The following is a 26,660-nucleotide window of genomic DNA, read 5'->3' on the forward strand; positions in this document are numbered from 1 at the left end:
AACAGGAACGTTAGTGAATAGACTAACAACATCAAAACTTACTAGAATATGGTTTGGATTTATGTCTATGTCTGATAATTTTTGTAAAAAATGTTTAGAATTTTTAATATAGGAAGTTGTGTTATAAATTTTTTTTGAAGTTTGTAAAAAATGAATCCACCTCAACAATATAGAACTTATCTAAAACCCTTATACAAAAATGAACCGTCTTAAAACTATATGAAGCAGAACTCGTTTTACCTTGTATTTCGTTCCTAGATTTTTGACTGTACAGGTCAAAATGGCCTCTCTTCCCACGGGAACGGTTAAATTTTTGATGGGGGCGTCGAATTCTGGTTCTTTGAAAACGTGTACGGTGGTCCATTCCTCTGAAAAATAAATGCATATGAGCAATTTTATGTCTCATTCGCGACAAAATACTGACAAATTCAAACGTTGAGTTCGATTAATAATCGAATTGTTATTAACTGTATTTGCTAAGTGAGCACCTAATTATTATTGTAAAGTTGAACGGAAAAATGTTATTCAGTGCGATCTAAATTAAAACCGAAGTGGCTTTTTCAACTAATTCCCCCATTAATTAATTACGCCCCGAAACTCTATTTCAAACGGTGCTTTCAAAAACTTGATTCTCAATCACAGCAACCTTCTTTATATTTACTAATTAATTACGTGGTAATTAGCAACATTAATAATCTGCGCCAGCTTAACAAAGTCATACCAAAACTCCCCGTTAAGTTTTCGTACCCGGTAATGGGGTTAATGTGGGAACGAAACTTCTGGTCGATTCCAGAAGGGAATTTTGTTTTATTTCTGTGAAAAGTTAGAGCGATGATGTGCCGTCTATTACCGGCATGCAAGCTGCCAACGGTTTACGTGTTAATTAAGACAACGTTTTTCAGCAGCCGAATGCCGCATTCACTCCAAGATATCCTAATTATCAAAAGTTCGTTATATTTTCATGAGAAACGCCCATCTAGTTAGCGGAAGGTTTTCATCAAGATTTTACGTATATTCACCTTCGAGTCCGTTAATCGCAGATTTTAAATTTGATTTTTTCAGTTTACAGAATGATTCATTAACAGTGGTACATTTGAAATGATGCAAATTTTACTTTAGCCAGTGTTTAATGGTATTTTGCTTTGTTTTTCTCAAGTGTTTTAGTGTGTTTTTTGTATTTTTAAATAACTTGTTTGCATACTTCACGCGCTAAAATATTAGCAACTTTTCAACTGCGTGCTGGTGAAAACTTAAAAAATTTATAACCATGTCTTACGTGCTTACAGTTTTCCTTCTGTTTGTAGAGTAAATAGATCCAATGTCAAGATTTTAAAGGGATTCGTTTATTCCGTTTTAGTACTTTTTTCACAGTTTTGGTATATGAAGTAGAAAGCTTCTAGTAAACAGTGGAAGCTGATGTTGTGAAGTAAGGTTATTGGTGAAGTTCTGTGATAAAACTTTAAAAGCTCAATTAAAACTTTCAGTTTTTCAACTGATTAGAGTGAGTGTTGTACAGGAAAAAGTATTCCCTTTGACGAATAACTCAGTTTTTTGCGAGATTTGTGCACTCACTGCATGCTGGGTATCTTCTTCCTTCTGGGGGTAATTGAGCTTTAATGCCGGTTTCAATTGTATTTTCTGATTATAACAGTTATGAGAAATAGCTGTTCATAATGAAATCGAATTTGAATCGTCTCCTTAATTGGGTTTTTAATAAATTGGGAATAAAAGCTACGGCCACTTAAGAAGTAAATAGCACAAGTGGAAAAGTATCTAAACAGCAGCAAATACAGACAAGTTTGAAACAATGAATGACAAAGCACCTGAGCAATATTCTGCAAAAACCACCGTAACTCTCAAGGATCGATAGTTTCCGAGAAGAAATCTTACAATCTCAAACCAAAAGTTCGAATACAGGTTGTTCAACTGCACAGAACCGTGAAATTGCATTCAAGTTCACTTGTATTTACAATATTTTCCTTATATTTTGCGCAATTAACATCCCAAATTGCACCAGCTCCCACCCAGCTGGAAGTTTTGGGTATCCGGTAATTATTCTCTTTTCCGAATAAGTAGAGAAAGCTGATGATGTGCGTTTTGTAATAATTTATGCAGACTTCGGGATTTTTATTGGTCCCTGTAACATGGAATAGTGGTTTTTTCAAAGTCTCTAACCTCTTTAATGTTGCTGCCAATTTAGAAAATTACTGCAAATCAGCCTTGAATTTTTCCTCGAAATTCGTAAAGGCTACGAAAGAAACAGCAAATTGTCGAAATTGAATAGTTAATTAATTTTCCGTTGCTAAAATGCCTCAAAAGAGTTCGATATAAACTGTTTTTTGTTCAAAATCAACTCTATTGAATTGAATGAAACGCATGCTCTGAAAGCAAAACATTTCAACCAAATAAACTCTTCGAAACTCAATAAAAAAATATTTTCATACTGAAATCTCAGTGAGGTTCTACCTACGCTTTTTCTATGATAAATTGACAAACAGTTAACATTGACTAATTTTGAAAGCATGAAAATGTCGCATAAAACCTATAGACTGAATGCAAACGATTCAGTTAAAAAACGATTATAATTTTACTCATGTCTCAATTTTAATAAATTCATGTAAGATTTCTGATTCGGTTATTAATTTCCGACTAAATTCATGGCTTTGTTAATAAATTCAATCCCAAATTCCCCTTTATTCACTTAGGAAAACTTAATCAAAAATGACCATCTTCACCCTGTGTTTACATTAGATAATTGGCGTCCTGTTAAGTATTTTATTTTCAATTCAGATTTCCCTTCTTATCTGTGTTAACAGCGCAAACTCAAAATTAGCAGATTTTGTACAAAATCAACGTCAACTCTAATTTTCTCTAAATTTTCCATTTAGAAAAATCGTTTTTTTCGAAAATTTCGATCAGTTTTCGGAAATTCTCTCATTAACTAAAGGTCTTATAAATGCGGTTAAGCTACAACTGCTTGCTTAAAGTTAAAATATTTGCTAAACAATTCTGATTTAGCATAGTTGACACATCACAAGATTAAGATTGCTAATTTATCAAAAACCCGGCTGAAAATGGATAGTTTTGAACAGGAATATTTTACACTTAGAACCAAAAGCTTCCTGAACATTAAACAATCTAATGATTAAAATTATATTATTTAATACAACTAAAGAGACCTTATAAACACACAAATATGCTTAATATAAACCTACTTTAATAATTGGTAATTATTTTATTAAATAATCTTAAAACCAAAATATCCATAATGTTGCTGGATTGCTAAAGTTATCAAAAAAGTTACTAGTTGTAAATAACCAATCGACTGCGGCTAGTCATAAATAAATGGCAGATATTTAGATGAAATCCGACCAGTTATGCGTATTATTATTTCGCATTGAAATAAAAAAAAATAGTTAAGCTGCTGCAACAAAATTTGCACTGCATTTCATGTCAAAATAAATAAACATATAAATTGATAATCTATTTGAGTTGCCAAGTGCAATTTCTAATAATTCCGTTATTTATTTCATTTGATAAATTGTCCTATAGCATGTCACAGGACATTTGTTTAATAAATAGCGAATTGTACTCGAAAATTGGACAAAATTGAAAAATAATTGTCAATTAACTATTCAAATAACTGATGTCTCATAATTATTTTTGTCACACTTTAGTTCGCATCGGCATTGTTGGGCAAACTTTCCGAAATTTCAATTGGAAATTACCTACCATTATTCCGTTATTTTATGAAATTATTCTCACAGTACCTAATAATAGGAAATATTGAGACCGAGAAGTTCTGCGGGCAATTTTTCATCAGTCTGAAACCCGGTTTAATTAACAAATAAAAATGTTCCAACCTTTGGCAATAATTAGCCAGCAAGTAATTCTTTGGAAACTTTCATACTTTAAAACTATTCAGCAACTCCCTTAAACACCTTATTATACTAAGGAGTGTGCTTTAGAACATTTTAAGACCCACTGCTTCCACTTAGAAAGTGGTTTAGGGGAGAATTCTGTCTGTTTTTTGACCGAACATTTTTCGCTTGTATCAGTACATTTATTTTTATGATTTTTTTGCGATAGTATCTCGATCATATCCTTTGGGATCCTGATACGATCAAAAATGCTCAGCGATACAGGCACGTTCCACTTACGAGCTAAAGGTTTCAGTTCGAACCAACTGAGACGAAAATATCCAATGCTAATGGCTAATAAAGATTCCAAGTCAGATATCGTCCTGGCAATAATGGCTGATTCACGATTTGTCCTCGGCTTAGCCCAGTACATTTTTTATGAAGCCCGGAAACACCGGAAATTGAGCCTTGAACTTGATTTAATGCTACAACATGCATATAAGGCATGATTTCATGTTTTAAATAATCCTTTTCGGGTAATATTATCGTCATTATTTTTCCCACATGTTTGCGTTGTTTCTTAATTTAAAACCATCACGCCCGAACTGAAGAAAAAAACTGCTCTCAATTAACATACTTCACATTTTCGCGCTTGCTGATTATGGCCCCCATACCATTCTCTAACAACTCAAATTAAATTTAACCCTTTCTGGGGCAGCAAATTCCATTCGCATTAAAACTAAATGAAATGACTGCGAGTTTTAAATGGCAATTTAATTAAAAGCCACAAAGCACCTAATAGGTCAGATTAGCCACATAAGAACCCTCTGCTGAATATGAAATTTACTGTCGCTGCTGGAAGCATGTGGCCTGAAACATTTGCATCTGCTCATTCCGATTAGATAAAACAGGGGATAGTTATAAAATAATGCGCTGTTTTCTTTAAATGCACCAATAAAAAAAATCGAGTGGTGCAAAACCAGGCGAACCGGTCGGCCATTCTATAAAAGCAAGTCGACTTATCCAGCGATTTGTAATTTTTTTATATTTATATTCAGAAGTTAGTTTAAATTTGAAGCAAATTTTACTTCTGCTTCTTTTGATCAATTCGGTTGGCAAACAAATTTCATTTTTTGAACCTTGTTGAAAACCCACTTGGCCTATCATAAAAAAATAGAACCAATTTTTCAGCCGTTTATTGCGGCTATAATTGAAAAATAATAACGACTACATAACTAATAGTGTACCTTTAGTATTCATTAAAGGCTAATGCATGCAATGAATAAAGTATTAGTTATATGGGACCCAAAACAACAGGGTATACTGCTTAAAGCCCGCAGGAAAATTAATTTTCCACATTATTTCCTTGACATCATATTTGTAACACGGATAAGATATCGATTTTGCCGAGCAAACATATAATGTTGTTTCGTGCTGGAAAAGTGACTGAATTGCTTGTTGTTCATACATGCAATTTTCTGGGCTAATCTCAATAATTACGGATGTAGTTTAAGTTAGAAGGCACTTAGAACTGAAACCATTAGCTGGGCAAAAGATAAAGGGTTTTTAAAATTATTGGCAGTTGGAAAATTTGTTTTGTGTCAGCGCCAAGTGGAGAAAATGTTTGCTTTTTAAACTAAATGAAGTGTGCACAATAAAAATCAATTTTCTTTAGGAAGCACGAATTGTGTTTCCAGCTTGGCGCTGGTAAAAGTAGAAAATTCGTTTATATTTTAAAATTTTACAATTAAAAGCTGGTTTACTCGCAGCAAGCAGTGTACTGGCTAAGCCTTGTTTTGAGTGGCAAATTTTTACATAAAACTGCAACACAGAAATTTATAAACCAACCAAAAATTGACGAAAATTGATAGCAAATGGACACTCTCCAAATCGAATGGCTCTAAAAGAAGCCATTTAACACCATTTTTAGTCTGATTTTTTGGAAATTTTACCCTGTAGTTAGTGACTGAAAATTGATTTGCAACATTTGCATTTAAAAAATTACCAAAAATCGACGAAAATTGCTAGGAAATGGATTCTCTTAAATCTAATAGACCAACCATTCTTCTATGAAATGATGTATAAAGATGTGGAAAGCTGCATGGGGAATTTTTCAAAAAACCCAATATACCAAAAGTGACAGAAAATTAACTGCAACACCAAAGTTTCGAAAATTGCGAAAAAATCGACATAAATGACAAGCAAATGTACACTCTCATGTAGTGGAGCAAAAATATCTATCAAATATTCTTAAAAGAAACGATCTAACAGTTTGCCTTTTTTCAAATAATTTCTAAAAAAGTGTTTCCTGCAGTTAGTGGCAAAATATTAATTGCACCATCTGCATTTAACAAATTGCCAAAATTGAAGAAAATTGCTCGGAAATGGACACTTTCGAATCTAATAGAACAAACATTTTTCCATCAATTGATGCTTACAAAAAAAACTGGAATCGTGCCGAACCGCCCCGTTTATGATCGGGATTTCCATGCGCTCAATAGTTTTCGATAAAATTGACTATTTTGACCCAAAAAATGCCCCCAGCAGCATGCAGTCCAAAAAAGCGGTTTAATTCAAAACTTAAATGCAGTAAAATAAAAAACCACACCTTCACTTTGACTTGCAATAATGTAAGCTAAAACTCGCTGTAGAAATGAAAATTTGCTAATTGCTTGGTTTAAACTAATCCCAACTGAATTTTAATGCCAGATTGTTTTTTTTGGAAAATTGGTTCTAACAAAATCCTCTCAGCCAAACAATATGAAAAACTGTTCGAAAAAGTCAAAGTTTCCATCGTAATTGCAATCCGCTCAATGGATTTCTGCAAATTCAACAATTGTGACACGAAAAATAACACCGGGCGCGTACAAAACAAAATAAGGATATTTCATTGAAAAACGAATGCAGGAAGACTGTTGGCTTGTTTTTCGTTTTTGCCTTGAAATAGTAATTGAAATTGATATGAAAATTTTCTATAAAAATTTAACTTTTTTTATTGTTCACATTAACTTTCCAGAGCCTGAAGTAGATTTGGTCCGGTTTGTATTTGAATTTTTTTGCCTGCAATTTTTTGTAAACTGTTGTCATAATCAATTGTTCGATTTGGGTTACACCAAATCCCAAGCGAATTTTTGCAGAAAATAACTTTTGCTGCAACCGGGTCAGCACATGGACATTATTTTAAGCCCCGAATGAATGCTCGAATTAATAATAACTAATAAATTACAAAATCAACTAATTTGCATGTTCATGTAAATAAGCTCGCCTTCCATCAGCTAAATGCACATGGTTCTTTTGCATCGAAATAATGTATATTTATTTAAATTTGCATTGTAACGTATGAAAAAAGCGTTGATGCATTGGAGTGACTGTTGGAAAAATTACCGTTTCTGAAACCATCGCAATCAACTGGCCAAAAAACGAGCAATAGAAGCATAAAAGAAACTAATTTATGTTTCGTAAATAAACTGCATATTTTGGTTGCAAAAACAAGAGAACATAATGATGTGTCTTTTATGTAAGTTAAGGGAGAAAATCTGCATAAAACTTTGACATTTTGGGAAGCAACCCCCTTTGCTACTATGTGATACTGTCGCGTTTATGACAAAAGTTGCATCATCAGCGAATAACTCCCCATCCCGACAACAACTCTGAGATTATGTGGGAAGTTTCAGTGTTTTCTCTATTTTGCTTTCAGAAGTTTTTTCAGAGCCCACAGTTTTAGCGAATATTTAAATTAAGTCGGGCCTGTGAAAAATATAATAAATTATTTATATGCATCCAATGTGTATTATTTTGATTAAATCCACCTAGCGATCGGAGAATAATTCCAAGCAATTAAGATCGCATAAATCTTTCTATCGCTTATAGCTAAAAACCGCGGTGGAGTTTGAAAAAGAAGCTTAGAGCAGATACATAGAGCAGTTTTTGAGCAGCAATTTAAATTCAAGTTACTTAACTTTTTTCAAGTGCAACAACTTTTTCGGTGCAAAAAACCTTCTAAAACAGAATTTTTGATATCAACGCCCAAGTCACTGAAAAAACCAGTCTCATTTCCCATTCGCAGTTAATATCCATTTTTAACTTTTGCCTACACTGTTCCAATTCCCCTTTAACGTGGATTCATATTTCATCCCATTTCCGACACGTCGTTGCTTCGTAATTGTGTTAGATTGAACAATGAACAAGATTAATGCGGCAACATATTTTTCTTCTGCACCCCAAATGTTGTCTCGCTTCCCAATTATAACTAGCCGTACTTTGATGGTAGTAATAACTTGAACATTTGACTGGAAACGCCCAAATTAATCACGGGTTTTTGCATGTGTTCCAGAGTTACTTCTCTCAGAATTAGTTAAGTAATCGGTTTGAAGCAATTGAATTCAATTTACTCAACAGTCGGGTCCAAATTTTGGTTTGCCTCCGACCCAGTCAGACCTGTTAGGTTCTTTAGCTGCATTTATTCAAACTATTTTTCATAGGCGTTTTTTTTATTGCTTAAAGACTCCTCATTAAATAAAACAGTGCTTTTTCAATTCGTTCTCCAGCTAGTGATTTTATAAGACTTGCATCCATATTTAAGTCTTAATTATTTCATTTATTACTTATTATTATTTTGCCGGTTTTTCATCAAATTCCTTTCTATTCTAATCAAGATTTGCTTCCAGGTTTTAGCAAAATTTAATTAATTTCTCGATCGATTTCTTGGTTAGCTATTGTTCATAATAAAATAGAATAAAAAGGGACAAGACTCGGTTGAAATTTTCAACTGAATGTTTCAAATGAAAACGAAGCTGAGAAAGTAAGAAAAGTTTGCGCATTTTTGATCAAATTCATTTCCAATTTAATCAAGACTTGCTGCGGGATTTTAGCAACTCTTAATTGATTCTTCGAAGGATTTCTTTATTAGTTATTGTTCCTAATAAAACCCTAGTTTCTAAAAAAAAAGTACAAGACTCGATTTCATTTCTCAACTGAATGTTTTCCATGAAAAACATGCTGAAAAAGTAAGCACATTTTTCATCAAACTCCTGTCTACTTTAATCAATACTATTCTCTTTATTTGAGTTGAATTGTTATTGTTTAAACACGCCAGCGTTAGCTCACGTACCGATTTTATCGAAAAAACCGATTTCCAATTATTAAACTACTCTAGGTATAGGTTTGAAAGGCAATAGAACACTGTTAGTTGCTAATACGACTATTGATTGGCTCTGTCGCACTGTGAATCTATTAGATTTAATATATAATGGGGTATTGTAGTATTACCACTCCTACATAGATAATCGTGTACTTGTATATTCCTATTACAAGCTCAGCTTCAATGGTGAGCTGCTAAGATTCCTAACATTTGGTAATTACGACTAGTGGTTTAATCACACTGCAATGCTTTGGCTGGACTGCAAAAGGAATTTTTACCTATTTTTATATAGAACATGTACAAGAGAGGTTTTAACGCGCTTAATGGTTGAAGAAAGCATTTGATTTTTGCTCATAAACATCAGACCATTGGACTGATTACCAGCTAGACAAAAAGCAAGAATTAACCTGCATCATTAAACCAGCGCTATTTATATGAGAAAACGCCAGCATTGAAATCTAAATATCGAATAAACAACACAGTCAACTACAGGAAGATACAAAATGTATGTACAAACTCGGTCTGAGGTATAAATAAATCGCCCTTAATTCATTCACTTCTGTAGCTGATTCGTCTTAAAATTCCCAACAATGAAGCACATTTAAAAGCAACAGAATCGAAACGAAATTCGAAGCTAAATATAAATTTTGGCTTTGCATGATTCATCCAGCTCGTAACTTGAAGCAAACACACCTCCATTTACCAGCTTAATTATTAAAGGACACAGAACAAAGTGGCCACCTGCATAATTGATCTCCTCGATAAATCAACAGAAAATTTGAATCTCGATATTCCTGCTAATTAGATTTCTGTGTAGTGTCAGCAAACTCACTGAACCATTTGCAAGAAAATTGATAATCGATCCAATTTAATTGAATTAATATTTTCCTTATAGATCGATTCTAAACCATTTCTGTGTATGTGTGTTTCTTCACTCTCTCCTGGATGAATCAGGAGAAAATGAAGATCAGAACGCGCCTGCAAAAAGTCAGCGACGTTATAAATTACGGTACGTAATATTTTTACCCTGAAGCGTTTCTGCAGCGACAGGCAAGAGATAACAAAAAGTGGTTTTGTCGAGATGCACCTGAAAAATATTTCGCTTTTATCTACAAGTATAATTAGAACGAAATTTCGGCATTTAAATGCAAACCGTGCACCTTCCGCGTTGATTAAGCTGCAGCTGAACTGGATTTAAGCGAAATTGGTATTAGGATTATCTGAATAATTTACCTTCCTCCACTGACCACTTAATGTACGAACACTAAGTATATTTTAATAAAAATGAACGAAAACTTAACTAGTTCATAAAAATAATTCAAAAGCGCAAAGTAATTGAACTATGAACCGCAATAATAAACCGACCATTAGAAGCAAAAAAAAAATGAAAATAAAAATCCCTTGTTTCTGAAAGCAGCTCAAGCTAGTGCGCGTGCTAATTGAATTGCAAGTTGGATCCTGCTACGTGATTTTTAAGTCAATCGAATTGACATTATAATAACGTTATTTTCTCACCGAGATTGTGTGCCCCCGAGGTCTCGGGTGAGTCCCTGGGCTGCAATAAAACAGTTTTTAAAATGCCAGCCTGCAACAACTTTACGTGCCAGCCCGACTATTTAAGCTCGCTTCAATGCAATAAAAATAATATTTTCAGGTTCGGATATCATGCTCAGTTTTGTCACGATTCGCAAACTGGAAAAAGTGAAAAACCGCCTGGAACCAATTAGAATTGCGATATTTTGGCTGCGGGTGGAAGAACTAGAACGGCCGCAAACCGTCGACCTAATTGAAATGTTTCGTTGGCTATTAAAAGTTTAAACGGAAAGCTTTTATCAGATTCGGAATCTGCTAAGAAAGTTTCGACCGTTCTTTAATTTAGCTGCTGGCGAGCGGAATAGGAGAGTAGCTTATTATCGTTTCGCCTTCGAGACTAATCAAGCTGCATATTTTTAAGCCTTCAATAACTTGCTTATTTCAAATAAAGTCCCCAATTTACTGTCGATTTTTGGTTTCATCCTCACATTTTAGGGCCAGTTTATGTGAGGTAGCTTAACCTGAAAACTACCCATTTCTAAGTTGTTTGACACTTAAAAAAATTCGAATTTTTGCTAACCGACTCGTTGCTGGTTTAAAATGACTAAGTTCACACTTACACCGTTTCTTTTAAAAAATGACAACTTTCAATCGAGATAAGAAGGAACTTTAAAGGTTTACGATCGTTAGAAAATACTTGAAGTAGCTGAAATTCCAGAGTTTTGCTAAACAAGTCCATGCTGTCTTAAAATGACCAATTTGTTTTTTACATGATTTCCTAGAAAGTGATAACGTTTAATCGAGATCAAGTAGAAACTTTAAATTTTCACGATTTATAGCACAAACTTGAAGCCTCAAGGCCTGGAACTTTCATTAGCAGAGTGCAAAATCTAGAATTTTTTCAAGCAAGTCCAATCTCACGCTCTAACGGTAGAATGGACGTGAATCTTTCAGTCCGTCCAAGTTCATTGAAGTAGCGCAAAATCCAGAATTTCTTTTAAAAAAATTTTCAAAAGGGCTCAAGTGAAACTTGAAATTTTCGTAATCCTTAGAAGAGGCTTGAGTCTTTGAGTCGTTAAAAGTTCGTTGAATCAGCGCGAAATCGGGAATTCTACCAAACAAATCCCTGTTGGCTTAAAATTAACCAATTTCACACATACAAGGTTTCTTTTAAAAAAATACTCACTTGAAAATTTCCCTTTCTTTAGATGATACTTGAAACTTGAAGTAATTTAAGCTTCATGAAAGTAGCTGAAATTGCGGCTCTTTGCTAAATGAGTCAATGCTGGCATAAAATGACCAACTTCACATTTACATGTTTTCAGAAAAAATGCATACCTTTTAACTGCGATCATCTAGACAACTAAACTTTTCACGGTTTATAGAAACGACTTGAATCTTTGAACCCTTGAAATTTGATTGGGGTACCGTGAAATTCCGAAGTTTACTAAACAAGTTCATGCTGCTTTAGAATGACCAATTTCAGGCCCTGACGCGCTTTCTTTAAAACATAATAACTTTCAATTGACATGTAGTAGATACTTCAAGTTTTCACCATCTATAGAACAGACTTGCATCTGTAAGCCCTTAAAAGTTCATCTAAGCAACGCGAAATCTGGAATTTTCTTAAGCAAGTCTATGCTTGCTTACAATGACCACTTTGAAACTAACACGATTTCCTTGAAAAAATAGTAACATTGAACTAAAATAAAGTAGAAACTTGAAATTTTCACGAGCTATAGACGCGACTTGAATGTTGAAGTTCTTGAAATTTCAAGCGTAGTGCAAATTCAAGCGTGGCGGAGATGCATAAAAAATATTCTTAATAAAAATGTTTATTCCTTTTAACTGAGATCAAGTAGAAACTTAATTAATAAAAAGTAGAACAAAAATCAAACTTTTTAAGTTTGGGAAAATTGGGAGCTTCCATTTGAAATGAGCAAGTTATTGAGATTAAAAATAATAGAACTTTGGAGGCTCATTGGACGGTTTGGAAACTTTGGCGGCTCACAAATACGCTGTTAACTAAAAAAGAAAACACGGTTTCTGCTAAAAATGATAAGGAAACAGAGGTTCTGTAGCTGAAAGCCTCTAAAAAATGATAAAAAATACGGCGTCATGTTTAAGTTGATTTCACTATTCAAAGTTTAGCTAAATGGGTAAAACTAATGGCTATCTGCAAATGTTGGCTCATTGTGCGAAAACACCGGGCATAAATGTGCCTTTTAGTCCGCTATCCTCAATTACTATTTGTGACTAGTTTTACTCAACAAATTTATCTGTTTAAACTGTAATATTTCCTAGCAGATTCACAGCAACAACACCATTGGTTTACTGGACTTTTGTCCTCCTAACGGCAGTACTTAAAACTTTTCACACAGTCCATAGTTTCATAAGTTTTTACAAGCTCCCTAAACTTCTTGAATCGGGATTTTTATTTTTGATCATCTCAGATGATCCATAAAACGCTGGACCGTTTCCTACGCGCGTTTGCCTTTCCTTTTATGGGGGTAACGTCGTAAACCACTTTGCCCGAATATTTTTTTGCCGGATTGGAAATAAATTACGTTTTAGAGCGAATTTTACATGCGCAATCGACAAGCATACAATGTGCTCAACGCATTTATATTCCTTTGGCCCCGTTCGTTTTTCACATGGGTCACAATCGTAAAACACCACACAAAAGAATGGTTCACACTTATTGATTCTTGAAGGCAACAAGTGAGGAAATTAAAAACAGACTTTGATTAAATGGGCCGTAAGTTTTTAACACACACTCCCGTAGACATTTGAAAGTTTCAAAACTTTCAACTGGTTTTGGATGTACCAGAAGAATCGAGCCCTGAAAGGAAAAGAAGAAAAAAATGGGAAAAAACAAAACAAAAACTTTCACTTTTGCAGTCCAAGATTAATTAATTTGCTTGTAATAAACACCATCTTTCACTTGCCGCGTTTCTTCATGCAAAAAATTAGAGTTGACTCAAGGAGGGTAAACTGAATGGGATAATTTTAATAAAATCATAAAATTAATAAACATGGTAGGTGCCGGTTGAACGTGACTAATCAGCCTAATTCTATGCACTAATTGCGTAATTAATATCGCATATTATTTCTACCGCAAACTGATATTCCATGCAGATTACAATGCAGGATTTAAGCTGTGACTTTGCAGCTTAATAAGGTTTAGTCCATAATTGCAATTCGTTGATATCTATTTAATGTCACCGTGTAATTGTTTATATTGATTCGAGCGATTTGCCAGATTAATTGCAGGGTAACGGATTTGCAAATCAATTTAACGGGCGATTATTTTTACTGCCAAGTACTGATCAGAAATATCCAGGAAAAGACGCTAAGCAAGACAAAAATTATTGTTCTCTTAGGTATTTAAAGAACTTAGAAGGAATGCAGTTTGCTTATGCAATTTGAGGTGACTGGATGACGACTTCGTCTTGAGGACGCAAGAAATATGCTTAACAGTTTTTAGAAAGCATTTTCTAATACCTTCTAAACATTCAGTCTCTTCAAGTAAATTACACCAGAATGGTTTGAACCAGTACAATTTACTGGAAAAGTTTGGGATATTTTCTCAACAAATTTGCTTCAAAAATATTTGGCGGAATTTATCAAGTATTTGTTAGACTTTCATAGAATTTTCCAATTAATTTTTGAAATTCTGATGGATTTTATGTTTGCTGGCTGAATTTTATGCTGATTGGAAAAAATATAAAATCATACAATTTGGCAAACCGTTTTATTTGTTCAAATATTTGAATGTAGCTAAACATTGTACAATGGCCCTATTGAAACTGTTGACACATGAACATCTGCAAAGACAAAGATAATTTAATGAACTATAATCTCTTTCAACCGCAAAGGTTCAAAGTTAAGATAATTTCATTAAGCCAGTAAAATTTTATGTGCTCTCGTCTGCGGGCATTTTTCCTGTCCCGTCTTTATTTATTATGAAAGCGGAAAATATGCTTTTTACCTAAACATAATAAAACTGTTCCGGTAGACGTAACCGGAGTGCCGTATCATATTCATTTTGTTTCTCATGGCCTTAAAAGGTTGTAGTGCCGGGTTTTACTAGATACCTCAAAAGCAGGGAAATGGAGCAGAAGTGTGTTCGAAGTCTAGAAGGAGAAAATAGCCTCTTAGACCGTCTAGTTTCTAGTAAATTTTATGCAGCAGTTTCTTACATTCAAAATTGGGGCCGATACGGAAATTTTTCAATTTGAATTCGTAATCACATTGATTATATTTGGTTATCGATTACTAGCTAACTGAACGGCCTCCACAAATCAAAGCAAGATCGACTGGAATTTTGCCTACTGTGCATATAAATCGCGTATTCCCGACTTAATTACTAGCCTAGATAAAGGGGAAAATATATTTCCAGGTGCATTTCCACTAAAGCGCTTTTTGTTATCGGCAATGCCAGTGAAGAACGCCCGCTGCTTAAGTTATGGCGTTTAGCTATGCGATTGTTATATTTATTTTTTTTCCAAATTTAGCTAGACATAAGTCTAGAGGAACATTCGTACAAAAATATCCAGATAATTGGTGGATTTTGGAGTCTACTTTTGTATTGGTTTTCATCATTTTGTCTAATGATTTCCATCTCAGACGTTTCGCATTAGTGAAACACGTGGAGGAAAAAAAGTTGGATATAATGATGTGGATGTTTTCGTTAACGAAAATGAAAGTGAAAATATAAGAGCTTTGAAGAATGAGAATACAATAGAGTTGAGATTCTTCAATGAGAACAAGTGAAAGTTTTACAGAAAACTGGCGCTTAAGTGAAAAACGTTGCAGGAGATAATAGGTCATAAAGATGTAGACTTTGCAGCGATTTTCTCAAGAAATGGGGCCAATTGTTCCCAAAGTGGCCACACTGTTCAAGAAGGAGTTACGAAAATGCGTACTAGAATTAAAAAGCGAGTGTTCCAATGTTGCAGAAGCCCAAACGAACACTTTAGAAGAGAAATAGAATCACTGAATCAGCGGATTATTTTATCAGTGTTCGGCTTATTAATGTTTATCCTGATCTTAGAAGAACCTACTTTTGAAGCGATATTTCAACGTCCGTGAAAGTGGATTTTTGCGACTTCCTCCCTAGAACTTTGAAACTCATTGATCAGATTTGTACTGGTGAACAATTGTGGAAGGTAAAGCTAACGCTTTCAATAGCTATAAAAACGTCTGGGATGGAAAAACGGACACTGATTTTTTACTGGAAAATCGATCGATTCCAGGCTTTTTGGTGGAACCAAACAGTTTATCTTGGATGATATTCAATCTTGTTGCTTACAAAGCTCTTGAATGCAATAGAAAACCAAAGAAAAACAAGGAAAAAATTATACTTTTACTTGATAAGTAACTTCAACATGCAGTTCAGTCTAACCAAAACAAGCAAATAATGCGAACAAAAACTTGGGGAGCAATAGGAAATGAAACAAAACTTTCCGGGCTCATTTTAGAGTTGTTGGCACAGGTTCATTCAGCGAGCGTGGCAGAAAGTGGCTAAGGAAACCATTGTAAAATGTTATAAACATGCTGGATGATTGGAATGATTAAGTTGTGGATAATATAACATTAATCAAAGACATAATACATATTATTGATTTATTTGATTAAAGAGTCATTTGCTGTAGCATAGCAGTTCCTATTGTGTCCCCGTCCTAGTGAACCAGCATTATTGCGTTTCCAGAACCGTTTTCTTGAATATTTGGCACCAAAACTTTGGAGCTTTAAACAGAATTTCCTCACGTCTTCTGAAGAGATTGATAAAGAGTCCTGGTGCAAAATATTATGGTTTATTGAATCACCTCTAATTTTCTGTCTAACAACAACCATTCTTGATCATCGAGCTTTTGGATAAAAATGCAAGCTTTATTGTATTTTTTTGTCAGCTGATTAACTGATAAATGTATGCGTCCGACGCGTGAGTGGACTATTCACACACAAAACACTTTTTCTGAGTACACAATCTTAATCCACCGCGCCCAGTTGCAAACACATAATGTATAAATTACGGCTAGTGTGTGGGGACCAAAGGGGTTTTCTTTGTCCCCTCAACACTGCCTCTTTATTATACACACAAAGTGCTCTGGCGGAGCTGCCGCAGACGCAGGCTGTACGTGAGGCAAATATTTGATGGCCAATCTTTATATATGAGCTTGTGCCAGGAAAAACAAACAGCAAAACCCACTTGTTAACTGTGAAGGCGACATCACAGGATAAATTAGTGTAATTGCTTTAGTGCGAGCAGATATTTGTCTTGATTACTCAGCGAGCTGCTTATTGGGTGGAATTGGGTTCATTCGCGTTCGTTCAGAGGAGATCCAGAAGAAAATTGCCATAGAAGAATGCCCCTAAAACATTATTTTGGTAATTTTGCAGAGGAGGGCGGTTAATTCCCAAAGGAGGCTTTTCTAATAGGAATGATTCCGAGCTCTGCTGAGTTAGTTGGGCTGGCAGGTACAAAATGAAACTCAACAAGTGAACAATTCCTTTCATTCCCCGTGCATGTAAGACAAATCTTTCATTTAATATTGCAAGAAGATTTGCAGCAAAATGCCGCTAAACGCCCAGCTTCTTTGGCAGTTCGAGTTTAATCATCTTAAGTAAGTTTCTTGGTTATTTGTCTGCATTGCTTAATGGTGCTGCACGACTCGATTAAAACCGTGCGTCAAGTTGTAAAACTATGATTAGTGGAGCTTTTGAGAAACTTGCGGCAAAACCGTCTCTGAATTTGTGGCATCATTATCAACTGTTTATTTATTCCCTTATTAGGTCCTATACGTTCTCGAGCTTGCATAATTATTAAAGTAGCTCAGATTTTCACCGAATTATTGGAGAGATGGATGGTTAAGTCACGTAGTTATCCAAAAGTGCTGATAACGTTCAATGAAATATAAATTTTAAACAAATTAGAGGTGAACTTCGGCCATCTGTTGCAGGGGAACCAGACAGTCACCCTGCATATATGTTGGAATATTCCAGCACTCGAAGTAATTGCATCAATCAAAAATGATGAAAAAACATTTCGTTATAACTAACAGGATTTGTGGTTCCCCGGTGAGAACGCGTGTGCATGCTCGTCTGGAAAGTTATGTACCTTCGTTCGAACACCTGGAGCGATGCGCCAATAGACCTCAAATATCAAATCAAAATGCAAATTCTCGCTCCAATATGCAAAGTTTAATTTATCTTGTGCGAGAGCTGCAAATAACGCACGCAAATCCGGCCAAATAATGATGGATTTGAGCGCGAATTTTCCTTGGATAGGTTATTTGAATTAGACGCTCATTTGGACTGCACTTGTAGTCGTTTCATACATTCTCCTGCTCAATGCAACACGTTTCTAGATTGAGAAAAAAACGTTGCTTAATTGGAAGCAGCGTAGTTGATTTTCGTTATGTAATTACGGCTGTTCGGCGGTTTTTCCTCTAACAAATCGGAAAACTCTTCCGAACTGACTTGGCAACAACATTATCTGGCAAACACATTTCCAGTTTTCATAGCCAATAGTTAATATTACGCGTTTTACGCGACGTATTGTGCTGTTGACCTACATGCATGGAATAATGAGCCACCTATCGAGTTTGTAATAAAAGCCAAACATGCACCCTAATGGAACATCGTGCTATAAAAATAGAGTAACAATTCAATTATATTCGGAAAAGTGTCGTTTGGAAAAATCAATCGGAATCGGAATTGCGGGTAAATTATATATATATCAAGGCGAAGCTGAACAAATTTACTACATTGAATTCGATGTCCGAAATAAAATTGGGTTTGTTGTTGCGGTCGGCCAGTGCTAGTTGCTTTATTGCAATAAACTGAACACATTATTTCAATCTTTCACTCTTTTGTTCATTGTATGGTTTGGATGAAAATAACTTGGTGAGGAGGAATGAAAGTTTGACAATTTTTACAGGAAATATTAAAATATCAGACTTTTTGTAATATTGGTGAACCGCCAAGTAATAACAGAACGATCTTTCGGAGACTATTTGACAATTTTTAGATGCTAAAAGTAATTGATAATTAGAAACTGTAAAAAATATAGCTTATTGTATCATTGTATGTATTAAAAATAGGCCGAGATGGTGCGATCGAGATAGAGATCTTTAAGTCTGGAACACAGAAAAAAGTACGCAGTTAGAGACCAATATGTCCAAGATAGTTGAAAGGACACTGTATAATAGATTGCAAGATTTTTCATTACAAAAATATAACTTTAGCAGAAGCTGATTATATAGCTAAAGAATTCCATGACAAACTGGATAAGAGTTAAGAAAACCGATAGCTGTAGCTTCTTAGAGGCAAAGGCACATAAACTTATAGCAAATTTGCGTCGCGATCGAAAGCAACTGATTAGAATAGAAGAGACTATCAGTGATCTTTAATAAATTAATACAGAAGTTACGCAAGGGAAAATTTTTAGGTCTATTACTTTTTATACACATAATATTCTTGATTTATTTGTTATTATTATTATTATTTATAATCGTATCAAGTGATGAGCCTTGGGACAAATCCGAAACAAATATGACTAAGTGCCCGAATGAGGTAGCGATTACTATTGGAATATGCTGAGATAAGAACATTCAAATTAATATTACTTGGTTAAACAATCCTAGATATAATTTTTATCCAATCCAGATCAAATATTTAATATACATATGAACTGCTCATCGAAATGAACGTTACACAGCCATTTTTGCCCTGATTTTGGAACTGGATAAGTTCTGATTGCTTAGAGCGATTTGGTTTGCGTTTGAACCGTCATTGAGCCCCATTTGTTTTTTTATTAGTTAGTATTTTGATAAAAATTTACCGCCTAAAATGAATTTCGTACAGGGCGGCAAATAAAAAAATGCAAAACTTTGGAAAGTTCGGCTTGCTTCTAGTTGGACAAAAAAAGTATGTTTAGATCTCAACACCAAACGTTTAAGCATGAATCAAATAGCTATTTAATTCATTTTTAAGCTTAAAACGGTTTTTTCGTTTCTCCCCCATCTCTTTTGTGTACAGGGTGGTCTCAAACAAATCAACTTTTGGTCTTGCAGCGATAACTTTTCTCCTCTTCATCCGATTTTCACGGTCTTGGGCTCATGTGGAAGCTAAAACTTCATAGATAATCTAAGACGAAATCTCGATATACAGGGTTGCATAAACAATTACCCAATTCGAAATTGCCTCGAATTAAGTGAAGTCTACTTTCGAAAATTTTGCTCATTCATGCAATTTTCCACGCTGTAGAAAATGTATCTAAAGCACCAAGTTTTTGCTAAAACACGCACTAACCGATAAGGAATTGCACTAAAGAAGGCTTCAAACACGAATAGAATCGTTGGCAATCAGAATTTATCCAGTTCCAAAGAAGGTCCAACGTGGAGTGAGACGTTGTTTTTGTTGAGCAGTTTATTATATAAAATGTCTAAGTTTCTGCAGGCACTAAAAGTTGTTAGCGAGAAAATCCCCTATTATAAGCCAATGGAAGTAGATATTTAATGAACTCAAAGTTATGAAAGTATCTAAAAGTCATGTGAACAGAAGCTAAAAGTTGGATCACACTTAATACATTAAAATGAGTTTTAAGTAATTATTAAAATACATTTTGCTAAAATAGGTCAACCTAAAGAAATTTTTAGTTTTGAAGGTAGTCGGTAGGATAGCTTATACGAATGTTCGATTTTCTTATGTCTATCTCTACAGACTTACCTGTTCCTTTGAAGCTATGAAATTTTATTTTGTGCTGATTAAATAGATGAATAAAATATAACGAACACAAAAAGTATTCATCGAAAAAGACCGACGCGAGAGAGTATAAAATGAGCTTATCCAGAGATGAAGAAACGACGTGGAAAACAACAACGCCGTTGAAAGTGCAGGAAAATAAGATAATCAAGGAGTAACTTGACACAAGAAATTGCACAAGAAATACAACAACGTGATTCAAACGGAAGCTAAGAAATAATGTTAATCTTGATATTATCGGGGGTAATTGCACAAGTGCTTCAAAATTACCGATAATTTTGCATGAAAGCTTGTTGTCTAAAAACTGCATGAGTTTATTTTCACATTTCACATTTTTCGATAATTGCACACTTCAAACGGACAGATTATCATACGAAGGAACTATTCCAGTTAATGTCCCGTTGGTTAATCGCCGACAATTAAGTTAGTTAAGAAGTATTCCTGGATAATTTATTCACCAGGCATCTAAACATCTAAATGTTAAGTTATTAATCACTCAGAATCTTCACAAATCTACGTTTAAAATAGTAGCAACAAAACTCTAAACCAAACCGACAAAATAAAGCGAAATTACTCAAAAAACCACATATGCATAGAGCTCCCAACAGACCAATTCAAATGCATAGAATTATCGCTAAATACACTATCGAGACTGTTTCCAACTCGACTTCTGTAGATGTGCCTTTGAATTTTGCAGCAAACAAAGACAGGTAACCCGTGAATTATTTTAGTGATCGAGCAAATGTGCGTTATTGCATATTTAATGGGATTCTGTCATGTAATTGTGGTCGACGGTGCATTGCTATTTATCTAAAAGCACGAATTAGAATAATTGTTTCACCCCGACAGAGGCCGTTCGGGCGGGTTTGCTATAAATGTTCGCCGGCCTCGAAATGTAATATTTAATTTAAACAAAACCGGTGTTAAATTGATTGCAACTTGAGGTGCAGCGACTTTGTATGCGAAGTGGAAAATTAATTCAATAGTGCCAAACAACAATGAAATGGCGATAAAGGCTCGCACCATTTACCTTCACATCGGATAGTTCAGCTACGTGGAAATGGAACAACTAAACTCGGATCAAAGAAGTCGCAACGGTTCTTTTCGGAATTCTGGAGCAACCCATTTATAAAATCCCTCTAAATGAAGCTTATTTCCAGGGCTTTTGCTATAGTTATTTCGGCTTTGGATTCAAGACGGGAAAAAATCCATTGAATGCGCCAATTATTCAGCGTTCGTGTTCATTCGTTCCAATCGCCGCTTGGTAATTGATGATTAAAATTAATTGACGCTCGAAAATGCATGGGCATTCACTTGAACTGACTCACACAAAACACTAGCCAACTAATCGAAGCCAGGAAGTAATCGGCAAAATATTTTCAATCGGGCAAAGTGACGAATTTTGCGGATTCTTCTTGACAATTTTCCAGAATTTTACATAGAAAGATGATCGCTGATCTGATGGTATTTCAATCAAATTCGATTGGACTTCCGCAGGAATGGCTGCTTTTTTCACACAAATCTATACGAATCGTGAAATATCGTAAATCCTGCAACTGGACCCGCATGCAACGGGCTAATGCAGGATTAAGCAAACACATTTACAAACCAAATAACTGGCGTTCACTAGCTATTCATTTGAAGGTCCGTAACCCGTTTGATTAAACTGCCATTGATTAATGGCTTTTACTATGGTTTTTCCAACTTCGGGTTTTACTTTTTCTGCTAGTCCAATTAAACAGTGATAGAGAAATATGATACCGACACGAACAATAAAAATATTTGAAAGTGGGTGAGTTTTCCATCGCCAATTTAAACGATGGAAGAAGACAATCAATGGTGATAAAGGTATAATTTGTGTAAAAAATTATTATAAACGAAATAGGCAAAGTTGGAGAAGAATGCAAGCGTGCTAGTTTCGGATAGTTAAAAATGTGTGCTGTAGATCAAATAGATTTTGCGATATGGCTAAAAAGACACAGTTATGTTTGAGCCGGTTTTGCCAAAAGCGCGCACAACCGAAAAATTTGTTCAAATTTTACTTCTTGGGTGAAAACACTGAATAATAGTTTGCTAAGTTGGTTATTCAATTCTCTGCCTGGTGGTGTAGAAATGAGCCCTTTAGCTCAATTTGTTTCCGGATAAGAAGAGAAAGGTGGCGTCATACTGGAAACAATGTGTGTGTTATATTCAAATTTAATATTGTGAAATAAATGTGTCATATTCAAATTTTGCGTTTTGTGTTAAAAATATGTCTGAGATTGAGACGATGTGTTGTCTAATCCTCTATCCAGTGGTAGAAAAACGAGCGCTGGAGCTCAAATTGATCTTGAGTTATGTTCAAAAAGGCGGGCAAAATTTAGGCAATTTTTGCCGAGAAACCTGCCACTGTTTTTTCCCATAAAAGTGTCGATTAGTTCTCTAATCGCTAGTGAAGAAATGATCATGTTAGCACGACGTGTTTTTGATATATTAGCAAAAAGGCGGCGTCATGTTGGAAATTATTACTTTATCTTGTACCTAAATGTGAAACATTCAACTTTGTTGTAAAAACTACGGAAATTTCCTATAGGGTGTTTGCTCACTTGGCCAATGGGGTTTTTAATCTGCTATCTAGTGCTAGGAAAATGACTGCTGCAGCTGAAATAAGTCTAGAACTATATTCAAAAACGCGGGCCATTTTTGAGCCCATGGAGCAATTTTGCCAAACCCGCGCCAAATTAAAAACCATGTAAAATTTTTGCTTTTTGTGAGAAAACTGCCAATATTTTGCCCGTAAACTTGCTGTTTAACTCTCTAAAGACTAGTGAAGAAATTACCGCGTTAGTTCCATGTGTTTTTGAGATATGAGCAAAAAGGTGGCGGCATGCTTCAAATTATGACTTCATCTTACACCAAAATGCGAAAGATTCAAATTTCACTTTTTCTGTAAAAACTACGAATATTTCAGAACTGGGGTTCCACTTGGCCAATGTAGCTTTGATCTATTATCTAGTGGTAGGCAGAATTTTGTTTCCACTGCAAAAACAAAGATCGATTTCTCTCCAAATGTTACCAAAATCATTGGAACAATTTAAAAAAAATTGTATATATATATACATTTTACAATACCGATATATTTGTAGTACACAATTAAAAAGCTCTATCGAACAACGAAATTATGCTGCTACTTTCTATGGATGACAATTCTTGTGTTTACACTGTGCATAGTTTCAAAATTTATAAAGATCAGTGAGTTTTCAATGCACAATTCACAGCTTTTGCAAATATGATAAATATTTAGAATATGAGAACAGAATGCTTAAATGTTGAACCGTTAATTCTAAGACAACAAACTGCAAAATAAGCATTTGGCTGGATGCCAGTCGCATTTAAATAAGGATTTTCCGTGCTAATCTGTGCTCAAGTGACACGTTCAATATCACGTCAGTTAAATCGCACTTTCGCAGTAGAAATTTTAATGCGACTTGCGAACAATTCGTAATAGTCGATCAATTTCAATTGGGGTTTCAATAGGGACGATAAGATTTTCGAGTTTTCCCTCTAAATCCGCCTGTGCATCTTCCAGAACCGTACATAATTCCACTTTTAATTTTCGCCTTTATAGAGCGGCAGCAGGTTTTTCGTTTTAGTCCATTCTATTCCTTGGGGATGGTATTATTTGCGAATATTTAACGGTAAAAAAATACACTGTCACATCCTCTCGGGCCACGGCAAAAAGTGTCCTGTCTAAGACGAAGATAAATTAGTTTTGCTTCTGTTTGCCGACTTTTTTATTAAATTTTCTTTCAGCCCGGTAATGTAATTTTTAAAACAAGGAGATATATTAAATTCGCCAAAAGAGATAAAGCCGAAAAGTATCTTGCAATGTCTCCCGGTGTTATATATCTTTTGGGGCGCCATTTCATGGAAACAACCCCGAAATAGATCCCTCAAATTAACGTTTTGCGTCTGCTGAAGTTCACTGGTTAGTTCAGGTAATTAAGCAGTAAGGACGCATTGCAGGTGGTTTTATTCGAAAAAATGTGTTGTGTTTATTCGGCTAATTTTCTCTATTTTGTGTGCGGGAAAAAATTAGTAATTTTTTACTAAATACTTGTCCTTTGCGAAAACGAGAAAAAACTGCAAGCGAAGTTCGAACTCACGATAGTGCTCAACTATTATTTAAGCTGCGCAATACGACTGGGTTCCATGCGCTTCTTTGAACACCCGCGCAACTCTCCACTCCCCCCTGGTCCTGCTAAGGCAAAGACGCGATTTAGGTGGAGAGTTCGCTGCATTTAGTCCAGCGCTCACCGCGTTATTGAGTAGTGGATTAGTATCGATTGATTGTTGGTAGCCAATTTTTCCGCAATTTGCCAGTTTACTGCACGCGAGTTCAACGATTACCGGATGTTATTATAGGATAATCTGGGGCAAGTTGAGGAAAAGTTAGTTAAAATAGTCCCCTTTATCCTACACTTGAGCCAGAACGATTACGAGCTTAACTGCTTCTTAAACATTTCTTGGAGTAATCTGGGAGACAAATTGAAGAAGAACCAACCAAACGATGTTTCTCAACTCTAAAGCGACTCAAAATATTTCTCAGAAATTCGTCCAACACACCCCGAAATAGACAGTTTTAAAGGGACTTGAAAAAAAACAGATTTTGTGTGAATAAACTCATAGGGACACGTCAAAGCTTTTTTCAAATTGTTTACAAGACTTTTTCCGTGTGTTCCATCTGATTCAATGTAGGGATGGGTTTTCGGCTAATTATACCAAGTAAAGTGAAATAAAAATAGTTAATTGCATAATTTTCCGATGCAATTATTCGGCTGACACCGGGATCGCTGCAACTTTTTCCTACGAATAAATCATTCACAAATAATAGCGGGCAAATTTCAACGTATTATGCCATTATAACAAATGCAAATCCGGATTTCCGATCATTATTTATGAAATAAAAAGGCATTTTACATGTTTCAAAAAGCGACATTTTTCAGATGGAATGCGGATTTATGTGGCGCACGGGTAAATATGAATTTTCGAGTTTGTGTTTGCCAACCAGCGCATTATCGAATATGTTTTGTCCTTTACATCAGGCTAATGGTAGTTTTCCTGTTGGATTAACCTTATCTGGATTCAACTCTTTAACTGTTTTTATACAACGACTTCTGTTTACTGTTGCCGCTAAAGAACTATTGTTTTAGCAGTTCTATTTGCACAGTAGTATCAATAATATCAAGCATCAATAAGTTATCAAAAATAGTTAAGGAAATCGCGCGAAAATACGGATATCTCACGGCGAATTTAAATAATGGACTTGTTATGCACAGTAAATTGAACAGACAAGCGACAGTAACACCATGTTTGATGAAGAGTACGTGAACCTATTCAGAATTCCGGCAAGGGTTCGGAGTATACATCATAAATTTGCTGACACAATATATTGTGGTGTTACGCGGCGAAATGATGCATCCAGACTAGGGATGCAGGGCTTTTAGCACAACACACACTGCTTGAATTTGTCCCAACTTGTAATTTACTTTCCAATAGATTTTCGTGGGTATTTTTTTTCCTTAAACTTTTGTCTCGAAAAAAAACGGAAATTCCACACGTCTGCTATTCCAGATGGGTAAACAGTGCGCTTATTTCACAATAAAGAACTTTTTTTGAAACTCTGTTGGATTTCTGTTTAGTTTGCAATGACCTTCTTTATATAAAGATTCATTAGTTTTTGTAATCATTGGAATTTACCATATAACAAACGCAGGGGAAAATAGGAAGAGTGCGAATTCATTAAGGCAGCAATAAAAGAGTGGGCTTTTTTAAACTGCTTCTACTTTCGATGCCCCGATTTTAATGAATTCTCAGCCCAGTCGTTTGCCGTACGGTAACAAAGAACTTTTAATACTTTCAACCTTTAAACGCACCAAAGCGACAAAACAAGCAAAAGCAGAATGGCAAAAAGGAGCAAATTGCTGTAATTTAGTAATTAGGTTCCCACTGGCTGTTCCACTGCAAGGTATGCAGATACTCATTCTGCTTTCGACGGAAAATACGACGCCGTGATAGTTTTTGCAGAACAGAGGGGAAAATTCGAGAAAATGTCAGGTTACGCAGTGCTAACGTACACGTCAGCAGGATTTAAACGCCAAATTTACGAGGTTTGGGGAACTCGTTTTACAACGTTTTCCTGCCATTATATGAGTTTAAGTAAGTGCCATTTGGGACGGTTTGGGGATCGTTTCAAAGGGCTGGAAGTAGACGATTCTAATATTTTTTACAAACTTCTTTTTGGGTATTTCGCCTCAAAAATTTTCGTCTTTAAAAAAGACAGAATTTCCTCACGTCTTTTATTACAGATTGATAAA

At 35.0% G+C, this 26,660-nt stretch overlaps 1 protein-coding gene across 1 annotated transcript in view; it reads right to left on the reverse strand.

The window, feature by feature from the left end:
• The window catches only part of LOC109546859 (lachesin), a 168,579-nt gene that overhangs the window by 49,738 nt on the left and 92,181 nt on the right, over positions 1 to 26,660 (reverse strand). The window contains exon 3 of the mRNA XM_048665721.1: positions 241 to 368. Within this exon, the coding sequence (XP_048521678.1) occupies positions 241 to 368 (128 nt within the window). The remainder of the gene's footprint in view (positions 1 to 240; positions 369 to 26,660) is intronic.

Source organism: Dendroctonus ponderosae, unplaced genomic scaffold, assembly GCF_020466585.1.
Source record: "Dendroctonus ponderosae isolate FM_Combo_2020 unplaced genomic scaffold, Dpon_F_20191213v2 Dpon_F_20191213_4, whole genome shotgun sequence".
In the NCBI taxonomy this organism is placed as follows: Eukaryota; Metazoa; Arthropoda; class Insecta; order Coleoptera; family Curculionidae; genus Dendroctonus; species Dendroctonus ponderosae.